This window comes from Phascolarctos cinereus, unplaced genomic scaffold, assembly GCF_003287225.1.
Source record: "Phascolarctos cinereus isolate Bilbo 61053 unplaced genomic scaffold, phaCin_HiC Scaffold_726;HRSCAF=1367, whole genome shotgun sequence".
Taxonomy (NCBI): Eukaryota; Metazoa; Chordata; class Mammalia; order Diprotodontia; family Phascolarctidae; genus Phascolarctos; species Phascolarctos cinereus.
Window position 1 is genome coordinate 100782707 of NW_027556098.1, and position 19098 is coordinate 100801804.

The 19098-nt window shown below is 36.7% G+C and overlaps 1 protein-coding gene across 2 annotated transcripts in view; it reads left to right on the top strand.

Moving 5' to 3' along the window:
* NECTIN3 (nectin cell adhesion molecule 3) overlaps positions 1-19098 on the top strand; it is a 197569-nt gene that overhangs the window by 103010 nt on the left and 75461 nt on the right. Inside the window, exon 8 of one of the 2 annotated variants that reach the window (XM_078146700.1) lies at positions 1467-3392. The exons of the other annotated variant lie outside the window; for it this stretch is intronic. Within the exon in view, the coding sequence (XP_078002826.1) occupies positions 1467-1496 (30 nt within the window). The 3' untranslated portion in view covers positions 1497-3392. Of the gene's footprint in view, positions 1-1466; positions 3393-19098 lie in introns of those variants that run through there. 2 annotated transcript variants of the gene reach the window in all.

The window sequence follows — 19098 nt, forward strand, 5'->3', positions numbered from 1 at the left end:
GGTGCTAACAGTGGAAGCTTGGAGGCGGGAAGACCTGAGTTCGAATTCATCCTTAGATACTTGCTAGCTGTGTGACCCTGGACAAGTCCTTTGCTGGCCTCTAAGGTCACTTCCTGGTCTAAATCTGTGATCCTGTTATGTATTGCCCCAATCTCCTTCTCTTTACTCACAGGACCGTTACCCTAATTCAAGCCTTTATCACATTTTACCTGAACTATTACGATAGCCTCCTGACTTGTCTCTTTGTATCCTCTCTCCTCACTCTGATGCTTCTTCCACAGAGCTACCAAAATGATTTTCCAAAAGTGCAGATCTAACCATTTTATTCCCCTACTCATTAAATTCTAGTGGTTCCTTGTTACTTCTAATATAGAATAGAAATTTCTGTTTGGCATTTATATAACTTTTGTAACCTGACTCCTACTCACCCTCCCAGCCTTATTATATGTTACTATGAATGCATAACCTTAGTAATGAGGCTCCTCGCCCTGCCAGCCTTATTATACATTAATTCCTTTCCCATACTCTACGGAAACCTATCTTTAGTCTTCTTTTTTTTAAAGGTCTTCTTCACACATGACCCTCCATCTCTCTATTTCCATGCCTTTGTACATAGAGTTTCCCCTATGCTGGAATGTATTTCTTCTTCCTTTGTGTCTCTTAGAAATCATTGCTTCCTTCAAAGCCAATTCAAGCTCTACTTTCTCTTTGAGGTCTTTCCTGATCTGAGCTATTATTATCGTCTCCCCCCAAAATTACTTTGTATTTATTTTGTATGTATCGTATATATGTATGTGCACACATATGTGTATATGTCTATATCTATCTATATCTATATAAATATCTATATATCTATTTCTATCTATACATAGATAGATACAGATATAGATATAGATATAAACTCTGTGTGTATATGATGTCTTCTTGAATTGAAAGTAACTTCCTTGAAGTTAGGGACTGTTTCATCTCTGTCTTCAGTATCTCCAGTACCCTGCAAAAGGCCTGGTACATAATAGATACATAATAAATAAGTATTGATTAACTGCTTTGATCACTCATTCACTTATAATTTATCAAAATACTTATTAAATTTTCTTGTAGTCCCAGCTTATATAATCTTTTTGTGGAGTGAGTTTCATGTCTGCTGAATTCATCAGTACTTCTCTTCATTTGTTCTAAGCTTATATACAAATTTTGAATGCTGTGGATAAGTTCACTTACCTTGGGAGTATACTTTCCAGGGATGTCCACATGGATGATGAGGTTGATGTGTGCATTACCAGAGCTAGCTCAGCTTTTGGGAAGCTCTGAAAGAAAGTGTGGGAGGGAAGAGGGGTTAGTTCACTTATCAAACTGAAGGACTACAGAACCATGGTGCTGACCTCATTAATGTAAGCTTGGGAAACCTGGATAGTATACCAGCACCATGCCAGAAAATTGAACCGCTTCCATTTGAATTGTTTTAGGAAGATTCTGAAGATCACCTGGCAAGATAAGGTACTAGACCGAGGTCCTGTTTTGAGCTGAACTGCCAAGCATTCAAACTCTGCTATAGAGAGCAGGACTCCAAGGAGCTGTCCATGTTGTTTAAATACCAAATGTATGTTTACCTAAAAGACTACTTTACGGAGAACTCACACGAGGCAAGTGCACACATGGAGATTAGAAGAAATAGTACAAGGACACTCTCAAGGTCTCTGAAGAACTTTGGAATTGATTGGGAGACGTGGGAGAAACTGGCACAGGACTGCCCAGCATGGCATGCCCAAATGAAGATGCTGTGCTCTATGAACAAAGCAGAATGTCATTAGTTCAAAGGAAGAGACATTGCCATCCCAGATGTTCATAAGGACTATTCATGCCCAACCTGTAGTAGAGCATTTTGAGCTCTTTTGGATGGATCAGCTACAGTGGAACACACCATACATTGATCCCAACATCATGATTTCATTGGTCCTCTTTGAGTAGGAAGGACAGACAACAGCATTCCCTCTTCCCTTTCCCTCACTTTGAGTATTCCTAGATTTGGTTAATAAGTCAATATTTGCTCCCTAAGATTTCTTACAATTTGGTTGGAAAGCTCCTTCAGTCTTTTGTATTTCTGGAGCATTGTTGCCCTTGGCCAAATTCACCCTTGAGGGTGATTTGGTTTCTAGAAGTGATGGTCTTCAGTGTCTGCTAGGTAACAAAAGACTTCTGGTAGCTACAATATTCAGGAGCAAACTGCAGAGTTCCTGCAATTGGTAGCTTTCCAAAGACTGCCAGCTGTAATGGTCCTCAAGCTGGAGGGGGGGGAGGGAATCTTTTCTCCTCCACACAGGGGAGGAGAAAATGTGAAGGGGTTAATTACTAGAGTAAATACAGTGATGAGTTTAAAGGGTAATGCTGTTCAACAATTGATAGTTGTCACCTACAATTGAGCCTTGGGGCAAAAATCTGAACTGAGAACTAGAGAAAGGGACACCATTATCAGGGGCAATTTGTGATGGCCTTACTCAAATAACTCCCAAACAAGTTAATTAATATTATCTTTCAACAGGAAGTAGTTCATTTATTTAATAAAATATAATGGCTAGTGGAATCAAATGCTATTCATTAATCAAACTAAATGCCAGCATTCATATCTCCTTTGTCTCACATTCAAGATATAACAGGCAAGGAACAAGTGTCTTCAATTTTTAAACAACAGTCTTAACTAAATAAGAAGTGAAAATAGGAAAAAAATAAAATAGTTGGGAATGATTGCTTTAAGAATATGTCTAAAATACTTGTTAAATTGAAAGAGACATATTTTTTCCCCTGGGCATTATTATTAACAAAAGACTACTATTAGGAAGGACTTTCACCAGTTTTTCTTAGACCCCTAAAAGAGGCAGTATTACCTAATGGGAAAAACATTAGACTAGAAGTCAGAAAACCTAGGTTAAGGTTTTAACTCTGATGTTTGCTAGCTATATGACCTTGAGTAAGTCACTTAATCCTACTAAGTCTCAAGTTTCTTGTAGGTAAAATGAGAATAATTATGATTGTGAGGATCAAAAGAGGTAATGTATGTAAAAGAACTTTGTAACTACTACTATATAAATGTGAGTTATTGTGAGGACCATAATTCAAAGCATTTTTAAAAGTGTAGGTGTTATAGTTTTCTTTTTCAAAAGATGAAGTCAATTTAACCTTAGAAGTGGTGATATGTCTAGATCTATTTTTGATATTTGTGGCTGGTATTTTAATATAGTCTATACCTTTGTCCTTATAGATTCTCACAGTGTTATCACTGGAAGGCATCTTAGACATTATGTGGTCAAAATTCATTTTACAGATGTAAAAACAAGGGTCAAAAGAGCCTGAAAATACTTGCCTAAGCTAATAAATTTTGTTGTTCAGTCATTTCATTTGTGTCTGACTCCTCATGACCCCCCATTTGAGGCTTTCTTGGCAGAGATACTGGAGTAGTTTGCCATTTCCTTTTTTCAGCTCATTTTACAGATGAGGAAACTGAAGCAAACAAGGTAAAGTGACTTGCCCAGGGTCACATCTGTAATAAGTGTCTGAGGTCTCCTTTTTTCAGCTCATTTTACAGATGAGGAAACTGAAGCAAACAAGGTAAAGTGACTTGCCCAGGGTCACATCTGTAATAAGTGTCAGAGGTCAGACTTGAATTCAGGAAGATGAGTCTTCCTGACTCCAGGCTAGGCTCTCTATCCACTGTACCAACTTGCTACCCAAGCTAATAAGTACCTAGAACTCCTGGCTCCAAGTTTAGCTTTCAGGAAATGCTTGCATACATTCATGACCAGACAAGAGATAAAGGGGTCATTATTTCCAGTCTATTCCTCTGGCACTTGTCTCATTTTAACCCATTAAGTAAATTCTTCAAACTGGGCATAATTGTTTGTTTTGGTTTGGTTTTTTTTAGGGTTTTTTTTTCCTATTTTGTAATTTTTATTTTTTTTAATTTTTTTTTCCATATGCTTTTGAGTTGAAAATTTTTTCTCCCTTTTTCTCCCACCCCCCACCCAATCTGACATAGGCTTTACGTTTACATACCCATTAAACATATTTTCACATTAGTGAAGTTGTAAGTAAAAATTAAAACCAATAGGAGGAACCATCAGAAAGATGAAACAAAACTCAACTGAAAGTAAAAATAAGTGAGAGCGATTCGACTTCCATAGTTCTTTCTTTGGATGTGGACAGCATTTTCCATCCTGAGGCCTCTGGAGATGTCTTAGATCCTCCTAATGCTGAGAAGGGTTCAGTTTAACATTCTTAGTCATTGCATAACGTGGCTGCTATTGTATACAAAGTCCTCTTGGTTCTGCTCACTTCACTCAGCATCAGACCATATAAGTCTTTCCAGGTTTTTCTGAAGTCAGCCTGTTCATCATTTCTTATAGAACAATAGTATTCCATTACATTCATATACCACAACTTGCTCAGCCATTCCCCAATTGATGGGCATCCTCTCAATTTCCAATTCTTTGCCACCACAAAAAGAGCTGCTATGAATATTTTTGTACATGTGGGTCCTTTTCCCATTTGTTTGATCTCTTTGGGATATAGCCCTAGAAGTGCTGTTGCTGGATCAAGGGGTATGCACATTTTTGTAGCCCTTTGGGCATAATTCCAAATTGTTCTCCAAAATGGTTGGATCATTTCACAACTCCACCAGCAAATATATTAGTGTTCCAATTTTCCCACATCCTCTCCAACATTTATCATTTTCCTGTTTTGTCATGTTGGCCAATCTGATAGGTGTGATGTGGTACCTCAGAGTTGTTTTGATTTGCATTTCTCTAATCAAAAATGATTTAGAGCATTTTTTCATATGACTATAGATGGCTTCAATTTCTTCATCTGAGAACTGCCTCAAACTGGGCATAATTGTGAAGGAAGTGAAGTCTGGCCTTAGTTTCCCCATTCTGGATCCCTTTTGTGATTGTCTAGTACTTTTCTTCCTCAGGAACCCAATTCCTGTTCCTCTCCATCAAAAGCTTTCTGTTCCTCCTAGCTTTCCAGAATCGATTTGAATAGCATTTATACTGACAAGACAGATAACACTTTTAAACATGATGCTTTCCCAGGGGGTTGTTTGCATTTTAGAAGGACAACAAAAGGAATAAAGTTTTAACTATTCACTTTTGGCCATTACTGAATGGGCTGGCGAGGGGGAGACCTGGAGCTTTCCTGAAACTCATGCCATCAAACTATATAGGCCATTGCTATTCCTGCACTTAAATATTCTGTGGTCATTTATCTAGCCAAGCTAAAAGGAACTATAGTGATTATAAACTTAATACTTTGTGACTAGATGATCATGGCCCTCAGTATTCAACACTCTTCACTTAATGTTGCCTTTGGAGTCATAGGACCACACCAGTAACTTGAACATGCAAGTCTTCCATGTAAACCTGAGAGATTTACCAAGGTGCACTACTAAATGGACCCAACCTCCATTTGGACTCTGACTCACCTAGAGGTTGACTCCGATGCAACTTCTCTTTTGGCTTTTAGCCTTGCAAGAAAGTTCTGGGATACGCCCAAGAACTTTTGGCTCCACTGCCTGGGTGAAGATTGAGCAAAGACCCTTTCTAAATTGTTTTCAACTCTCCAAGAGCAAAGTAGACATCTAGAGCCTTTGTTCTGGTGCTTTGATAATTTGTTCCCCAACGGTATAGAATGGAAGGAGGGAGATTTGAAGTGGAGAAGTAATTTGTGTGCAGCTGCCATGGAGCTCAGTACTAAGGAGACATTTAACAGACTAACAGAGATATGGGTTTGTGTAAAGTTTCACTGGTTTAGATTAGAATATAAGAATGTGACTTCAGTTGCCTTCAGGCTAATAGGTAATCTATAACCCTGTGTTGATTCTACAAAGAGATTCAGAGTCTTTTGCAGAGAAAGAAAAAGAAATGATGAGAGTAAAATGAAGCCCAACTGTGTTATGGTGTGACAATGCTGATGATTGCCAGAGTGGTCAAGAACTGATAGTGTATGTCCAGTAAGAGAAGATGGGATGGGTGCTCCTTAATTACTATTCTTTCATCACCTACTAGATACAAGGTCCTGAGTACAAAGACCAAAGAGGGGGGGGAGAAAAGGAAACAGAACTCTTGAGTTTATGTTCTAAAGTTTGCATATATATGTGTGTGTGTGTGTGTGTGTGTGTGTGTGTGTGTGTTAGAGTTGGAAACAGGGATAAGGAGGGAGAGATTGGGAAAGGCCACCTTTGAGGTAGGCCTTCAAGAAGATTGACTTAGGTGAAAAAGAAGTGCATTGCAGCCATCAAAGACAGTGAGTGCAAAGGCAGACTTGAGAGATGGAATACTGATGTTAGGAGTAGCTGTTAGGACAGTTTGGCTAGAAAATGTTCAAGAAGCTGGTCAATAAGCATTTATTAAGTGTTTACTATGTGCCAAGTACTGTGGTAAACACTGGGGATACAAAGAAAGACTAGCGCCTCTCCCCTCCCCACCCTTCAACATGATGATAATTTAAAATATGTCAGAGAAGAGAGACAGGAGCCAGATTGTGGTGCCTTTGATGACAAACTAAGGATTTTGTATTTTAGAGGAGTGGCATTAGGAAGCAACTGGAGACTTTTGAGCAGGGGAGAAACATGAACAGCTGTATGCTTTAGTAAAATTATTTTGACAGCTCAGAAGACAATGGATTGGAGAGAGGAGAGATAACCAAAAGTAGGGAGACAAGAGGCCATAATAAATAATCCTCTGAGAGGTGATAGGTGAATAAAATAACATTTATTAAGGCTTAATATGTATGTAACACCCACAAGACTTAACCAGCATGTGTGTGATTTCTTCCCCCAATCCCACTTCAAGTCCCTTTTTTTCATTTGTTTTATTTTTAATTTATGGAATAAAACAAGCATTTCCTTAGCATAGTATAATTTAAAAAAAAAGATGATCATACATGAAACTGCGAATCTGTTATGTACAACTTGCTATTACTTTTAAATAGATAATAAAGTTATTGTGTAAATTTCTTTTTTTTTTCTTCCCCCTCCCTCTACCCTAGAGGTGGCTAGCATTAGACACAAATAGGTCTATGCTTCTGTTTAGTTCTTTCTCTGGGTGCAGATAGCATCTTCCTTCATAGATAATTTGGGTATTTATAATAGTCAAAATGACTTATTCACTCAAAGTCGTTCTTAAAACAGTATTGCTGTTACTGCATACAGTGTTCTCCTGCTTCTGCTCATTTCACTTTTCACCATTTTGTGGAAGTCTTTCTATCTTTTTCTAAGATCATTGAGCTCATCATTTCTTTTAGCACAGTAGTATTCCATCACAATCATATACCAAACTTGTTCAGCCATTGCCCAATTGATGAGCACCCCTGCAATTTCCAGTTCTTTGCCACCATAAAGAGAGTTGCTATAAACATTTTAGAATGGATATGTTCTTTTCCTTTTTCCCTAATCATCTTTGGAAATGGACTTAGTAGTGGTATTGCTGGGTTAAAGGATATAGGTAACTTAATAACTCGGGGCATAATTCCAGATTGCTCTCCAAAAAATGGTTGGAGTAGTTCAAAGGACCCCACTATTATACTACTACTACTATCTATCTCCACCTGTAATTCACTTAACTTTTCTTTTAAAAATTTAGATTTTGTAATATTTGGTACATATAGTTTCAGTATTGATATTGCTTCATTGTCCATGGTAGATCCCAAAGAAATACAAGGAAACATTAAAGACTAATTTTAAGGCACTCATTAAGGTCAAACTGTTTACTTATTATATATGAAAATGTTATCAGTATTCTTAAAACTGTCGTCATTACTAAGGTAGTTTGAAAGAAAAGTTATAGAGTTGAGTTATGTATGATGGGGTGATTCTAACAAAATTGGTTAGGAAAAGGTAAAAAAAGAGCAATTGCCTCATTAAAATAGGCTGTGAAGGGAAGAACTAATACAGAGGAAGAAGATGGCGGTGGAGGACTGGTTATGTTGGAAACTTACTCTTATCTGGGTTGATGAGGAAACAATGTATACATCTGGAAGTGTGTAGAAGTCTTCTGAACTTGTAGAGAGGTGAGAAAACTTGGGGGACAAGGTGGGGGAGGGACTTTTAGAAGGGCACATAAGTTAAGATTTAGGAGGGTAGGGGGAGAAGGTAAGGGAGGGACTCTTAGAGGGGTGGGTAAAATAAAGAATAGGAGCGGTAAGGGGAGAAGATAAGGTAACAAGGATAGGGTGAAAAGAGGCTGAGAATGATAGTGAGTAAAAATCAGATGGAGGGAAATTAATAGTAATTACAGTAATTATATAAAATAATTATAACTGATAAAATAATAATTACATAAAATAATTATAACTGAATATGAATAATTATAACTGAATAAAATAATAATTATAACTGAATATGAATGGGATGAACTCACCCATAAAATGGAAATGGATAGCAGAATCAATTAAAAATCAACTTCCTTTTATCTTATTTTCCCTCATTGTAATATAAGTTTCTTGAAGACAAAAACTGTCTTTTTGTTCATATTTTTTATCTCTAGTGTAATTTAGCTTGGTACTTGGCACATAGTAAGCACTTAAAATGCTTGTTGGCTTAACTTAAACAAATGTTGGATATGCAAAGAGAAAAGCTAGGCAGATCCCCTGCTTTCAGAGCTCACATTGAGAGAGAGACAGAGACAAAGAGAGAGAATGAACACATATAGGAGGTTTCATCTGCAAGTCAGATGGAAAAGCCCATGACTGCAGAGTCATAGCATCAGCAAAGCTTATGGTAATGAATCTTCTTAATCATATTTCTGCTGATAAAACCATATCTTTTTCTGATGTTGAACCATTTGACAGGGCCAAAATGTTCTTTTTTCTGGGTCTTTAGTAAGGCAGGGGCTGCAGCACTTGCAGAAGTATTTGCCAATTGGCATCTGAATCAGAGTTGATTCTCAGAGCAATGACTTGGGGCAGGTCTGCAAGTAGGAATAGTGGTCTGAGAGATACAGATATTCCCTGGGCTCTTGGATTCAAGATTCTATGTTGTATTTATCATGATTTGAAGGGAAATGGTAGCAGTGATTTTTGCATGCCTGGTATATGCCACCTCATGTATATTCTTCAGGGTACCCTGTTGCTTCAGTTAGGTTGGTTTGCCTGCCCCTTGGTGAGAGTTGCTTAGCAGTTAGTGGTGATGGCTGGCCTCATGTCCATAGAGTTTGCTCCATTGCTTGATGGCTATAGGGCAAATGCTAGAAGCTGAGCCAATGGTTTAGGGCTGGAGCGACAGTGGAGACAGCAGCATGAATGAGATATGTAGAGATAGAATTTATAGGACCTGGCTAGTGATCAGATGGGAGTTAAAGGAGAAGGAAGACTTTTCAAATCTCAGTGACTTGAAATAGTGCAGTTGGGTGATGATGTCAGCTTCTATTTTGGGCACATTGGGTTATAGATTCTGAAGGAGCATCTAGGTAGAAATGTCCAGCAAATAGTTGGAAATATGACACTGGAGTGCAAGATGGATATATATGTGTATACATGTATGTATGTATGTATGTATAGACATACATACATTTATATATACATATGTATGTATATATTTGTGTGTATATCCTAAATATAGGTTGTTTTCAGTTTAAGATCTGTTCTAGCATAAGAGAGCACAGCTCTTTTAGTGGTTACCACTCTTTATTGAATTCTGCTCAGTAGAGAACTTAGAGAAACAGTAGGTGAAGGGAGCTTAGCCATTAGAATCACAGAGAAGAGGGGAGAATTTCTGGAGGACCTGGATGGTCACTCTTGAAGGAGTCAGCTGGGTTGGCCTGGGTGAAGCATTGTGTGGGTTTCTGAGGATCCTGTCTTTATACTAGGCATGTGGGTGGGGTTTGCAGGCCTAGAAGAAGATTAGATGAAATAGGTGAACTAAGGAAGCCCAGGAGCAGTGGCAGTGAGAACTTTTCATCTAGTCATGGCTTGGGTAGACCTAGAGTAAAGGTCTTTGGTTTCCCACTTCTAAGGGAGAAATAGTGCCCGGGGCCAACTTAAAGCTTCTGGGACCATTCTCCAGTGGTTTCTCCTATCTTTATCTTAAGTCAACAAACAAATACACACATACTTATACACACACACACACACACAGAGAGAGAGAGAGAGAGAAGAGAGAGAGAAAGAGAGAGAGAGAGAGAGAGAGAGAGAGAGAGAGAGAGAGAGAGAAGAGAGAGAGAGAGATCTCAGAGTCTCTTGCATAAAAATAACAGACCCCTTATGAGAAAAGAGTGTAGAAGAAGAAGAGGGCCCAGGACACTGCTTTGGGAAGTACGTAGATGAAAGGAGCACAGTGTAGTAGAAAAAGCATTGAATTTCATGCTGTTGGGCTTTGGGGGCCATTACTGGACTGCAGGGGTTGTTGATATGTAATTTGTGTTCATTATTTTATAGAATCATCTATACCAGTTTTATAATTTAAGTGATATTTAGATAATTCTAATAACTGTATATTTGGCAAACTATTAAAGTTTTTCACTGATGTTTTCCCCCCTTGATTTATAGCAAATACCTATTTCTCATTTTATAATAACATATAAGATGTTTGTACTTTGCAGACTTATCATTTCCCTTATACTTATTTCCTACTTTGTAGCAGGGTTTTGTTTCTTTTTGAAAAATCACACAAAACATGGCACCCTATGTAATTTATGTAGACTGTTATCTCTTGGGAATACATATATCAGTTAGTATATTGTTGTCCAGTTGCACTCAAGTTTGATAAAGCTATCATTTCAGGATTTATGCTAAAATTACCCACTGCAGGGACTCATGATCACTATCTAACAATATTTGAGTGTATAAGAGTTATAATTTCGACAACAAGCATGACAAGGACCTTTTATAAAAGTCAACAGGATTGTCAGAGTTGTCAAAGGAAACGTTACAGTTATTGGTTTTAGCATATTCCCTATGAAACGTACACAGTCGGGACTTTCTGAGAATTATGATAACCTTGTAAAAATTTCTCTAATAAAATTGAAATTGTATAGAAAAAAGGCATTGAATTTGAAGTTAGAGGACCTGAGTTCAAATCTCAGAGCTGCTACTTACTGCTTAAGTGAATCTGGGCAAGTTGTTTAAATTCTTTGTATCTCAAATTTCTCATCTGTAAAAGGAAGAGATCAGACTAAATGTTCTCTAAGTTTTCTTTCAATACTAGATTTTGTTGGGGTTTTATAATAGTATCATTTTTCTTCTGATTACATGTAAAGACAAATTTTAATATTCATTTGAAACTTTTGGTTCCAAATATTCACTTCCCCTGTCTCTAAGATGGTAAACAATTTGATGTAGGTTATATATGTACAGTCATGTAAAGCATATTTACATATTGGTCATGTTGTGAAAGAAGAAGCAGAACAAAAGAAAAAAACCCCAAAAAATAACGTGAGAATAGTCTGCTTCAATCTACATTCAGACTCCATCTGTTCTTTCTCTGGAAATGGATAGTAATTTTCCTCATGAGATTTTGGTATTTATTGTCTTGGCTCGTTGTACCAGTCACAGTTGATCACTCACAATATTGCTCTTACTATGTACAATGTTAACCTGGTTCTGCTCATTTTACTTTGCATCAGTTCATGTAAGTCTTTATAGGCTTTTCTGAGAGCATCCTGCTCGTCATTGCTTAAAGCACAATGGTATTCCACTGCATTCCCCAATTGATGGAAATCCCCTCAGATTCCAATTCTTTGTCACCACAAAGAGAGCTTCTATAAATATTTTTGTACAAGTAGGTCCTTTTTTTAATCTCTATTTATTATTGGATCAAAGAGTATGCTAGATTTTGTGATACAGAATACTTTGTGATACTCCTAAAGCATAGTCTCTGCTCTCTAGGAGTTTGCAATCTACTAGCTAGAATATGACAAATGTGTGACTGAGATTAAGTGAGATAGTGAATATATAAAACAATTTGTAAGGCTTAAAGTACTATACAAACATCAACTTTTAATATCATCATTATCATTAAACAAGGCCAAGTATAATAAGAGAGTCATAGAGTGCCATGAGATTTCAGGCGAGGGAAACATCTGTATGGGGAGTACAGAAAAGACTTCAGGAAGGAGATAGCTTTTGAGATAACTCATATTTATGTAACATTTTAAAGCTTATAAAGATATATATGCATATATTTATATATGCATATATATCTTTTTTAACACATATACATATATATGCATACACATACGCGCCTATATGTATATATCACATACACCCTGTGAGGTAAGTATTGAAGTACTATTATGATTTTAATTTTAAAGATGAGAAAAAGGAGCCCTAGAGAAGTTAAATAACTTGCCCAGAATCACCCAGCTATTAAGTATTTGAGGTTAGGGTCAAAATCAGATCTTCCTGATTTTAAGTCCAGTATTCCAAAACATGTAGAATTTCTGTGGTTGGTTGTGGGATGATAAGCTGGCAAAGGAATAATATAAATAAAAGAGCTGAGGGAAGGAAGGAAAGCTTGTATTTAGGGACAAATGAAGGAATCATCTTGGTGGAGATTATATCTGGTACATATAGAGGAATAGGATCAGAACAGAAAAATAGGTTAGGGTTGTATTATGGAAGGGTTTGAATACCAGACTGAGGAATTTAAATCTTATTTGTGAACAGTGGGATCTATTGCAAATTTTTATACAAGGGAGCAATATGATTGGAGCTGTGCTTTAGGATGATCTGGCTATGATGTATAGGATGATATAGGTTGGAGAGGTGGGGAGACCAAACCACAAAAAATTATTGAGAGATTAGTGGCCTAAAATAGATGGTATTGGGAATGGAAAGGACAGGAATGGATACATGAGACATTAAGGAGGCATATTAAACAGGACTTGGTAACTATTTGAATGGGGGCTGGGAGTGCAAATGAGGTGGAAGAGTGTAAGATGACTCAGGAGTTCCACACCACAGTGCCACTAACAGAAATAGGGAAGTAAGCAGGAAGAGCTGGTTTGGTTAGGTAAGATACTGTGATGGATTTAGGCTCAGAACCTGATATGGCTTATCAGCCAACATAGAGAGAAGAACATTAGGGAAATAGAATTTCCTACAAAATTGTAAATTTTGTTTAAAATATAAAACTATTCAAGTACCAATGAGTCAATTAATCCATCAGTAATTATTAAATTACTATTGTGTAGCAGACCCCATGCTGGGCTCTTGTTACATTATGCCCATATAAGTGTATGTTTGACCAGGGGTGGGGAACCTGTGCCTTCTAGGCCACGTGTGGCCTTCTAGATCCTTGGGTGTGGCCCACTGACTGAGTCCAAGTTTAAAGAACAAATCCTTTTATTAAGGGGATTTGTTGAGTGAAGTTTGGATTCAGTCAAAGGGCCATACTTGAGGACCTAGAGGGTCCCACCTGCATGTTAGACATTGTAAGAAATTGAATTAAACTGATAAAATCCATCCCCTCCTGTGAGTAAGGGTGAATAGAACAAAAAGAGTTAGGGAATAGAGAAAAAGACAGGCCAGGTGAAGAGCTTTCATGAGAAGTGAGTTTATTCTTGACATGGGAGGCGATGAAAAGTTTCAAAAGTAAAGGTTCCAAGGTCATTCATTAATCTGTTGTTTAAATATATATATATATGTATATACATATATATGTATATACATATATATATATATGCCTTTTCCCTTAAAAAGGTGAGAAATGCCTCTAAATGAGTATCAGCATCAATCTAATAGATCATTTCTCAGCCAATTCCATGACATTTACTGTTTACAAAACAGTGCATTCAGTTAGATGGATCTGGAGGTTCTTTAAAAATGGATTTCTGAAAGTATCCTAGTAAAAGGACCTAATGGACAAAGTCATTATTATTGCACCAGAATAATAAAAGTCACAATTTAAAAAAAAAATTTAAGCTTTGCACGTTTCCTTTGTAAATTATTTATATTTTATACTGTGTCTAAACGTTGCATGAAGTGAAATTAATGTTGCACACAGTCTCCATTTTTTATTCATCATGTTTTTCTGTCCCTTAACATCTATGATGACATTTTAATGTCTTGTGCTTTCTATTTGGGATGAGGCAAAATGCCTGTTTGAGTCTGTTGCTATGTTATTAAATCAAAACCATCTGGATAATATATTTTTACGACGCATCATTTCTTTTCAGTGTTGTTCCTGTGCAAACTACCATTACAAATTATGAAAATTAGTGACGTGATTTGAAGAAAATAGTTTTTCTTTGATCATGACGGGTTCCCTCAGATCTTATCCACCAAGAGGCAAAGTGGTTTGTTTTCATGTTTACTTCCAGAATACTCAAGGGAAATAAGCAGCAGAGCTCATGCACATCTCACCTGACGATACAAACAGAAAAGAAAATTTGGTATCAGGATCATTCTATTATGTTGGTTTCAGAGTGATATGGTGGTTGCTTAGCGTTCAGAGGTGTAGCAGTCACGATCTAGGACAGGAGGTAACTAGCATCTTAGAATAAAAAACAAAACCTTAATTTACTAGTAACTAGTAGAACAGTTTTGTGAACCAGCCATTTCATTCTCATGCAGAGAATGATAATTCGTTCATTAAACAAGGGATAATAATGGTAATAACTCACATTTATATACCATTTTAAGGTTCTCAAAATGCTTTCCTAACCACAATGCTGTAAAGAAAGAAATATGAGTAGTAGTGTCCCCATACTGTAGATGGGGAAACTGAGGCTCTGAGAAGTTGTTCCCCATGATCCTATAGCTAGTAAGTATGTGAGGTAGGATTTAAACCCACATCTCCTGACTCCAGGATCAATATTATGCTGCCTGTGGTTCGTATAAATACTCCAAAGGGAGTAATATGACTACAGGTAACTTTGATACCCACTTAATTGCAGTATAGTGGGAAGACTGCCATAAGTAGGTGTCTGGTAACCTCAGTTATGTAGTCCTAGCTATGCAACTAATTAGATATGGTTGACCTTGGGTAGGGCACATGATCTTTCTGAGCCTCATTTACCATATCTCTAGAAAGGAGAGGCCTGCACTAAATGACATCTGAGTTCTCTTCCACATCCAAAATTCTTGTAATTTGGTGCTTCTAAATTCCATGTCTGTTCTCTGTCATTGGCCTAAGAATGCTGAATATTATAGTTTCTAGCCAAGAGAATCTGGGTTCAATTCAGTTTTAATAACTTTTATGGGCATGAAAATGTACAAAAATTCTGCCAACATCAACACATTAAACATGTATATTATTTCCACAATGGAATTGGATTGAGGGATCTTTATTTCTCATCCCTGTCTGCTTCTGATTTGAGAATAGGCCTCTTGTTGAGTGGAGCAATTTAGTTCATATTTAGTTTTTTGGTTTTTTTTTTCTAGATGATACAAGTTTTTCCTATCTTTTTTCCCTCTCTTTTTCTTTTACTATTTAATTTTTATTGATATCTTTTGTTTTCGTATCACTTTCATTTTCAGATATATCCCTCTACCATCCCTCAGAGAGCCATCTTTCGTATCAAAGAAGAAAAGGTATATGTATGGGGGAGGGAGGAAGAAGTTCAGCAAACTAACTGATACGGCAGTTAGTAAAAGAGTTCGCTCAGTGTTCCCTATCCAGAGCTCATCCCAAATCAGCAAAGGAGGGAGGGATGTGGCCCCTCTCCTCTTGAGGGCCAAACTTAATTATTACTATAATTAAACCTTCAGTTTCAGGGTTGTTTTTATGTTCTTGTCATTGCTCTTTCCATTTACATCACCATAATATTGTTTTATTAGTCTTCTTACTTCAGTTCATATAAATCTTTGCATGCTTCCCTGAATTCTTCATAATCATAATTTCTTATTTCATGAATATTCCATTACATTTGTGTGCCACAATGTGCTTAGCCATTCCCCTGTCGATGAGCATCTACATTGTTTCAAATTATGGATCTTTTAGTCATTTTCTTAGCATAATTCCAAATTGTTTTCCAGAATGACTGGACTAATACATGGTTCCACCAACAGTGTATTAGTGGGCCTGTCTTTGCACGACCCTTCCAACACTATTCCCATCTTTTGTCAATCTTTACTAGTTTGCAGGGTATGAGATAAAGAAAGCTTCACAGTTGTGAGTTGTTTTTATTTTAACTTCCCTTATTTTTTCTAGGTTTAAAAAAAACAGCTCTGTGTGTGTTCAATTCATTCATTTATTTATTTATTTGTTTGTTTGTTCGCTTATTTATTTATTTATTCATTATTTATTTATTTATTTTTAGGCAATTGAGGTTAAGTGACTTGCCCAGGGTCACACAGCTAGTGTCAAATGTTTGGTCTGAGTCTGTATTTGAACTCAGGACCTCCTGACTTCAGGGCCGGTGCTCTGTCTGCTGCGCTACCTAGATGCCCCCGTTTGTGTTTAATTTAATGACAATGCAATAATACCAAAGAGGACAAAAAAGTCAGACTAAGTGTGTGAAAAATAAGAAGAAATAAGATATTAAAGGATAGGAAAATAGTCCTTCAAGGCTTCATCCTTACATTGACCAGACCTGCCAGAAGCATGTCTGTCTTTCTTGAAGACTTATTTCTTCCAGAAAGGGTTTGTTTGTTTTCAGACTGATGACTTTGGGCTCTATTTACTCCATAAAACCGTCATCATTCTTTATCCTTCTAATTCTCCCCCATTTCCATCCAACTTGACACTTGTATGTCTGTGTTTTAAAAGATGATTCTGGATAATTTAAATACTTATCTTCACCCGGGCACTTGCAGAATTTGCTGCTTGTCATTGGAATTGTTCAGTTTTTCCACTGTTTCTCTTGGAGTTTTAAGCATTTTTTTTTTCTGCAAATGATCTGTTGATTCTTTTTTGAGTGCTTTATTTTCTGAATTCAAAAGTTCTGTGCAGTTTTCTTATGTCATTTCTTGCACATGATGTTTAAGGGTTTTTTGTCTTATTTTGGTTTTGGTCATTCTTTTAGCATGTCATATTCTTTCGGGAGGACTATGATTTTTAAGTTGTCTCTATACCTTCCTGTCTTTGAAATCAATAAGAGTTCATGTCTTCTTTTAATGATACTGTTTCGGGCTTCTCTTCTTCTAGATTGTTCTTCACTTTGGTATGTTTGATTTCCTATCTGTTCTCTCTTTTATTTCTTTGCAAAGACTTACCACCATAGATTCAAATTTTTCCTTCTTCCTAATTATTTCTGCTGTGTAGCTCATAAATTTGGCCCTTTATTTCCCCCAACTGCTTTCAAGATTATGATCTCTCTCTTAAACCACACTGGAAAATATTGCTGAAGTTTGTTCTCTTGGAGATCCCCACCGGGTTCTATGTTTAATCCGGTGTTAATTCAATTCCTATTGTTGTGAAATATTTATTTATAGAGATCTGTAATCTTTTGTATGTTCTGATATTCATCTTCTCTTCTGATTGGGTTAATCCCTCTATTTTATCTGCTTGGGGTCTAGTTTTTTAACTGAATTGTCTTCCTCTTGAAAACTTTGGTGATTTTGGTCTTTACTCCCTTATATTGCCTTGATATTCACTTTCTGACTCCTCCCCCTTTAGTGAGCTAATCCTCTTCTTCCTCCCAAACCCCCTATAGCTATACCTGTACCTCAGTGCTGTTTCCTATGTTCAAGAATTTTCTTTTCATCTGTAATGATCCCTGGCCCAATTAGTTTCTGTTTAGAATAGCTAGACCCAGTTGTATTCTATTCCCTCTTCCTTCAAGGAAGTTCAAGGAGTTTTTGTTTTGGGATCTCTTTCAGGAGGTGATCAGCAGATTCTTTTTTTTTTTTTTTAAGTGAGGCAATTGGGGTTAAGTGACTTGCCCAGGGTCACACGGATAGTAAGTGTCAAGTGTCTGGTCTGAGACTGGATTTGAACTCAAAGCAGATTGTTTCAAAGGATATGAACAGGCAGTTTTCAGATGAAGTAATCAAAGCTATCTAAAGTCATTAGTGAAAAAAAATAGTCTAAATTGCTCACTATTGATTATAGAAAAGCAAATTAAAACAGCTCTGAGGCACCTAGCCATATATATCACATTGGCCAATATGATAGAAAAGGAAAATGACAAATGCTGAAGGGGATGTGGAAAAACTGAGACACTAATGCATTGTTGATAGAGTTGTGAACCAATTTAACCACTCTGGAGAGCACTTTGGAACTATGCCCAAAAGGCTATAAAACCATGCATACCCTTTGACCCAGCAATACCACTACTAGGTCTCTGTATCCCAAAGAGGACCTATATGTACACAAATATTTATATCAATTCTTTTAATGTGGCAAAGACTTGGAAATTGAGATGTCATCAATTAGGGAATGGCTAAACAAGTTGTGGTATATGATTGTGATGGAGTACTGTTGTATATAGAAATGATGAGCAGGATGCTCTCAGAAAAAAAAAACTAGAAAAACTTATATGAACTGATGCAAAGTGAAATGAGCAGAACCAGGAGACTATTGTATGCAGTAACAGCAGTATTATATGATGATCAACTGTGAATGATTTAGCTATTCTTAGCAATACAATGATCCTAGACAATTCCAAAGGACTCATGATGAAAAATGTTCTCCCTCTCCAGAGAAAGAACTAATAGAGTTTGGATGCAGATCAAAGCATATTATTTTTTGTTTTTATACTTTCTCTTTCCTTCCTTCTTTTCTTTCTTTTTCTTTCTTTCTTTCTTTCTTTTTCTTTCTTTCTTTCTTTCTTTCTTTCTTTCTTTCTTTCTTTCTTTCTTTCTTTCTTTCTTTCTTTCTTTCTTTCTTTCTTTCTTTCCTTCTTTCCTTCCTTCTTTCCTTCTTTCCTTCCTTCCTTCCTTCCTTCCTTCCTTCCTTCCTTCCTTCCTTCCTTCCTTCCTTCCTTCCTTCCTTCCTTCCTTCCTCCCTTCCTTCCTTCCTTCTTTGTTTCTTTCCTTCATTCTTTTTTTTGGTCTATGTTTTTTTGCACAACATGCCTAACACGCAAATATGTTTTGCATGACTACACATGTATAACCTATATCAAGTTGTTTGTCTTCTCAATGAGGGGAGAAGAGTAGGAGAGGAGAGAATTTGGAACTCAAAATTTAAAAAAAAATGTTAAAAATAATTTTTACATGTAATTGGGG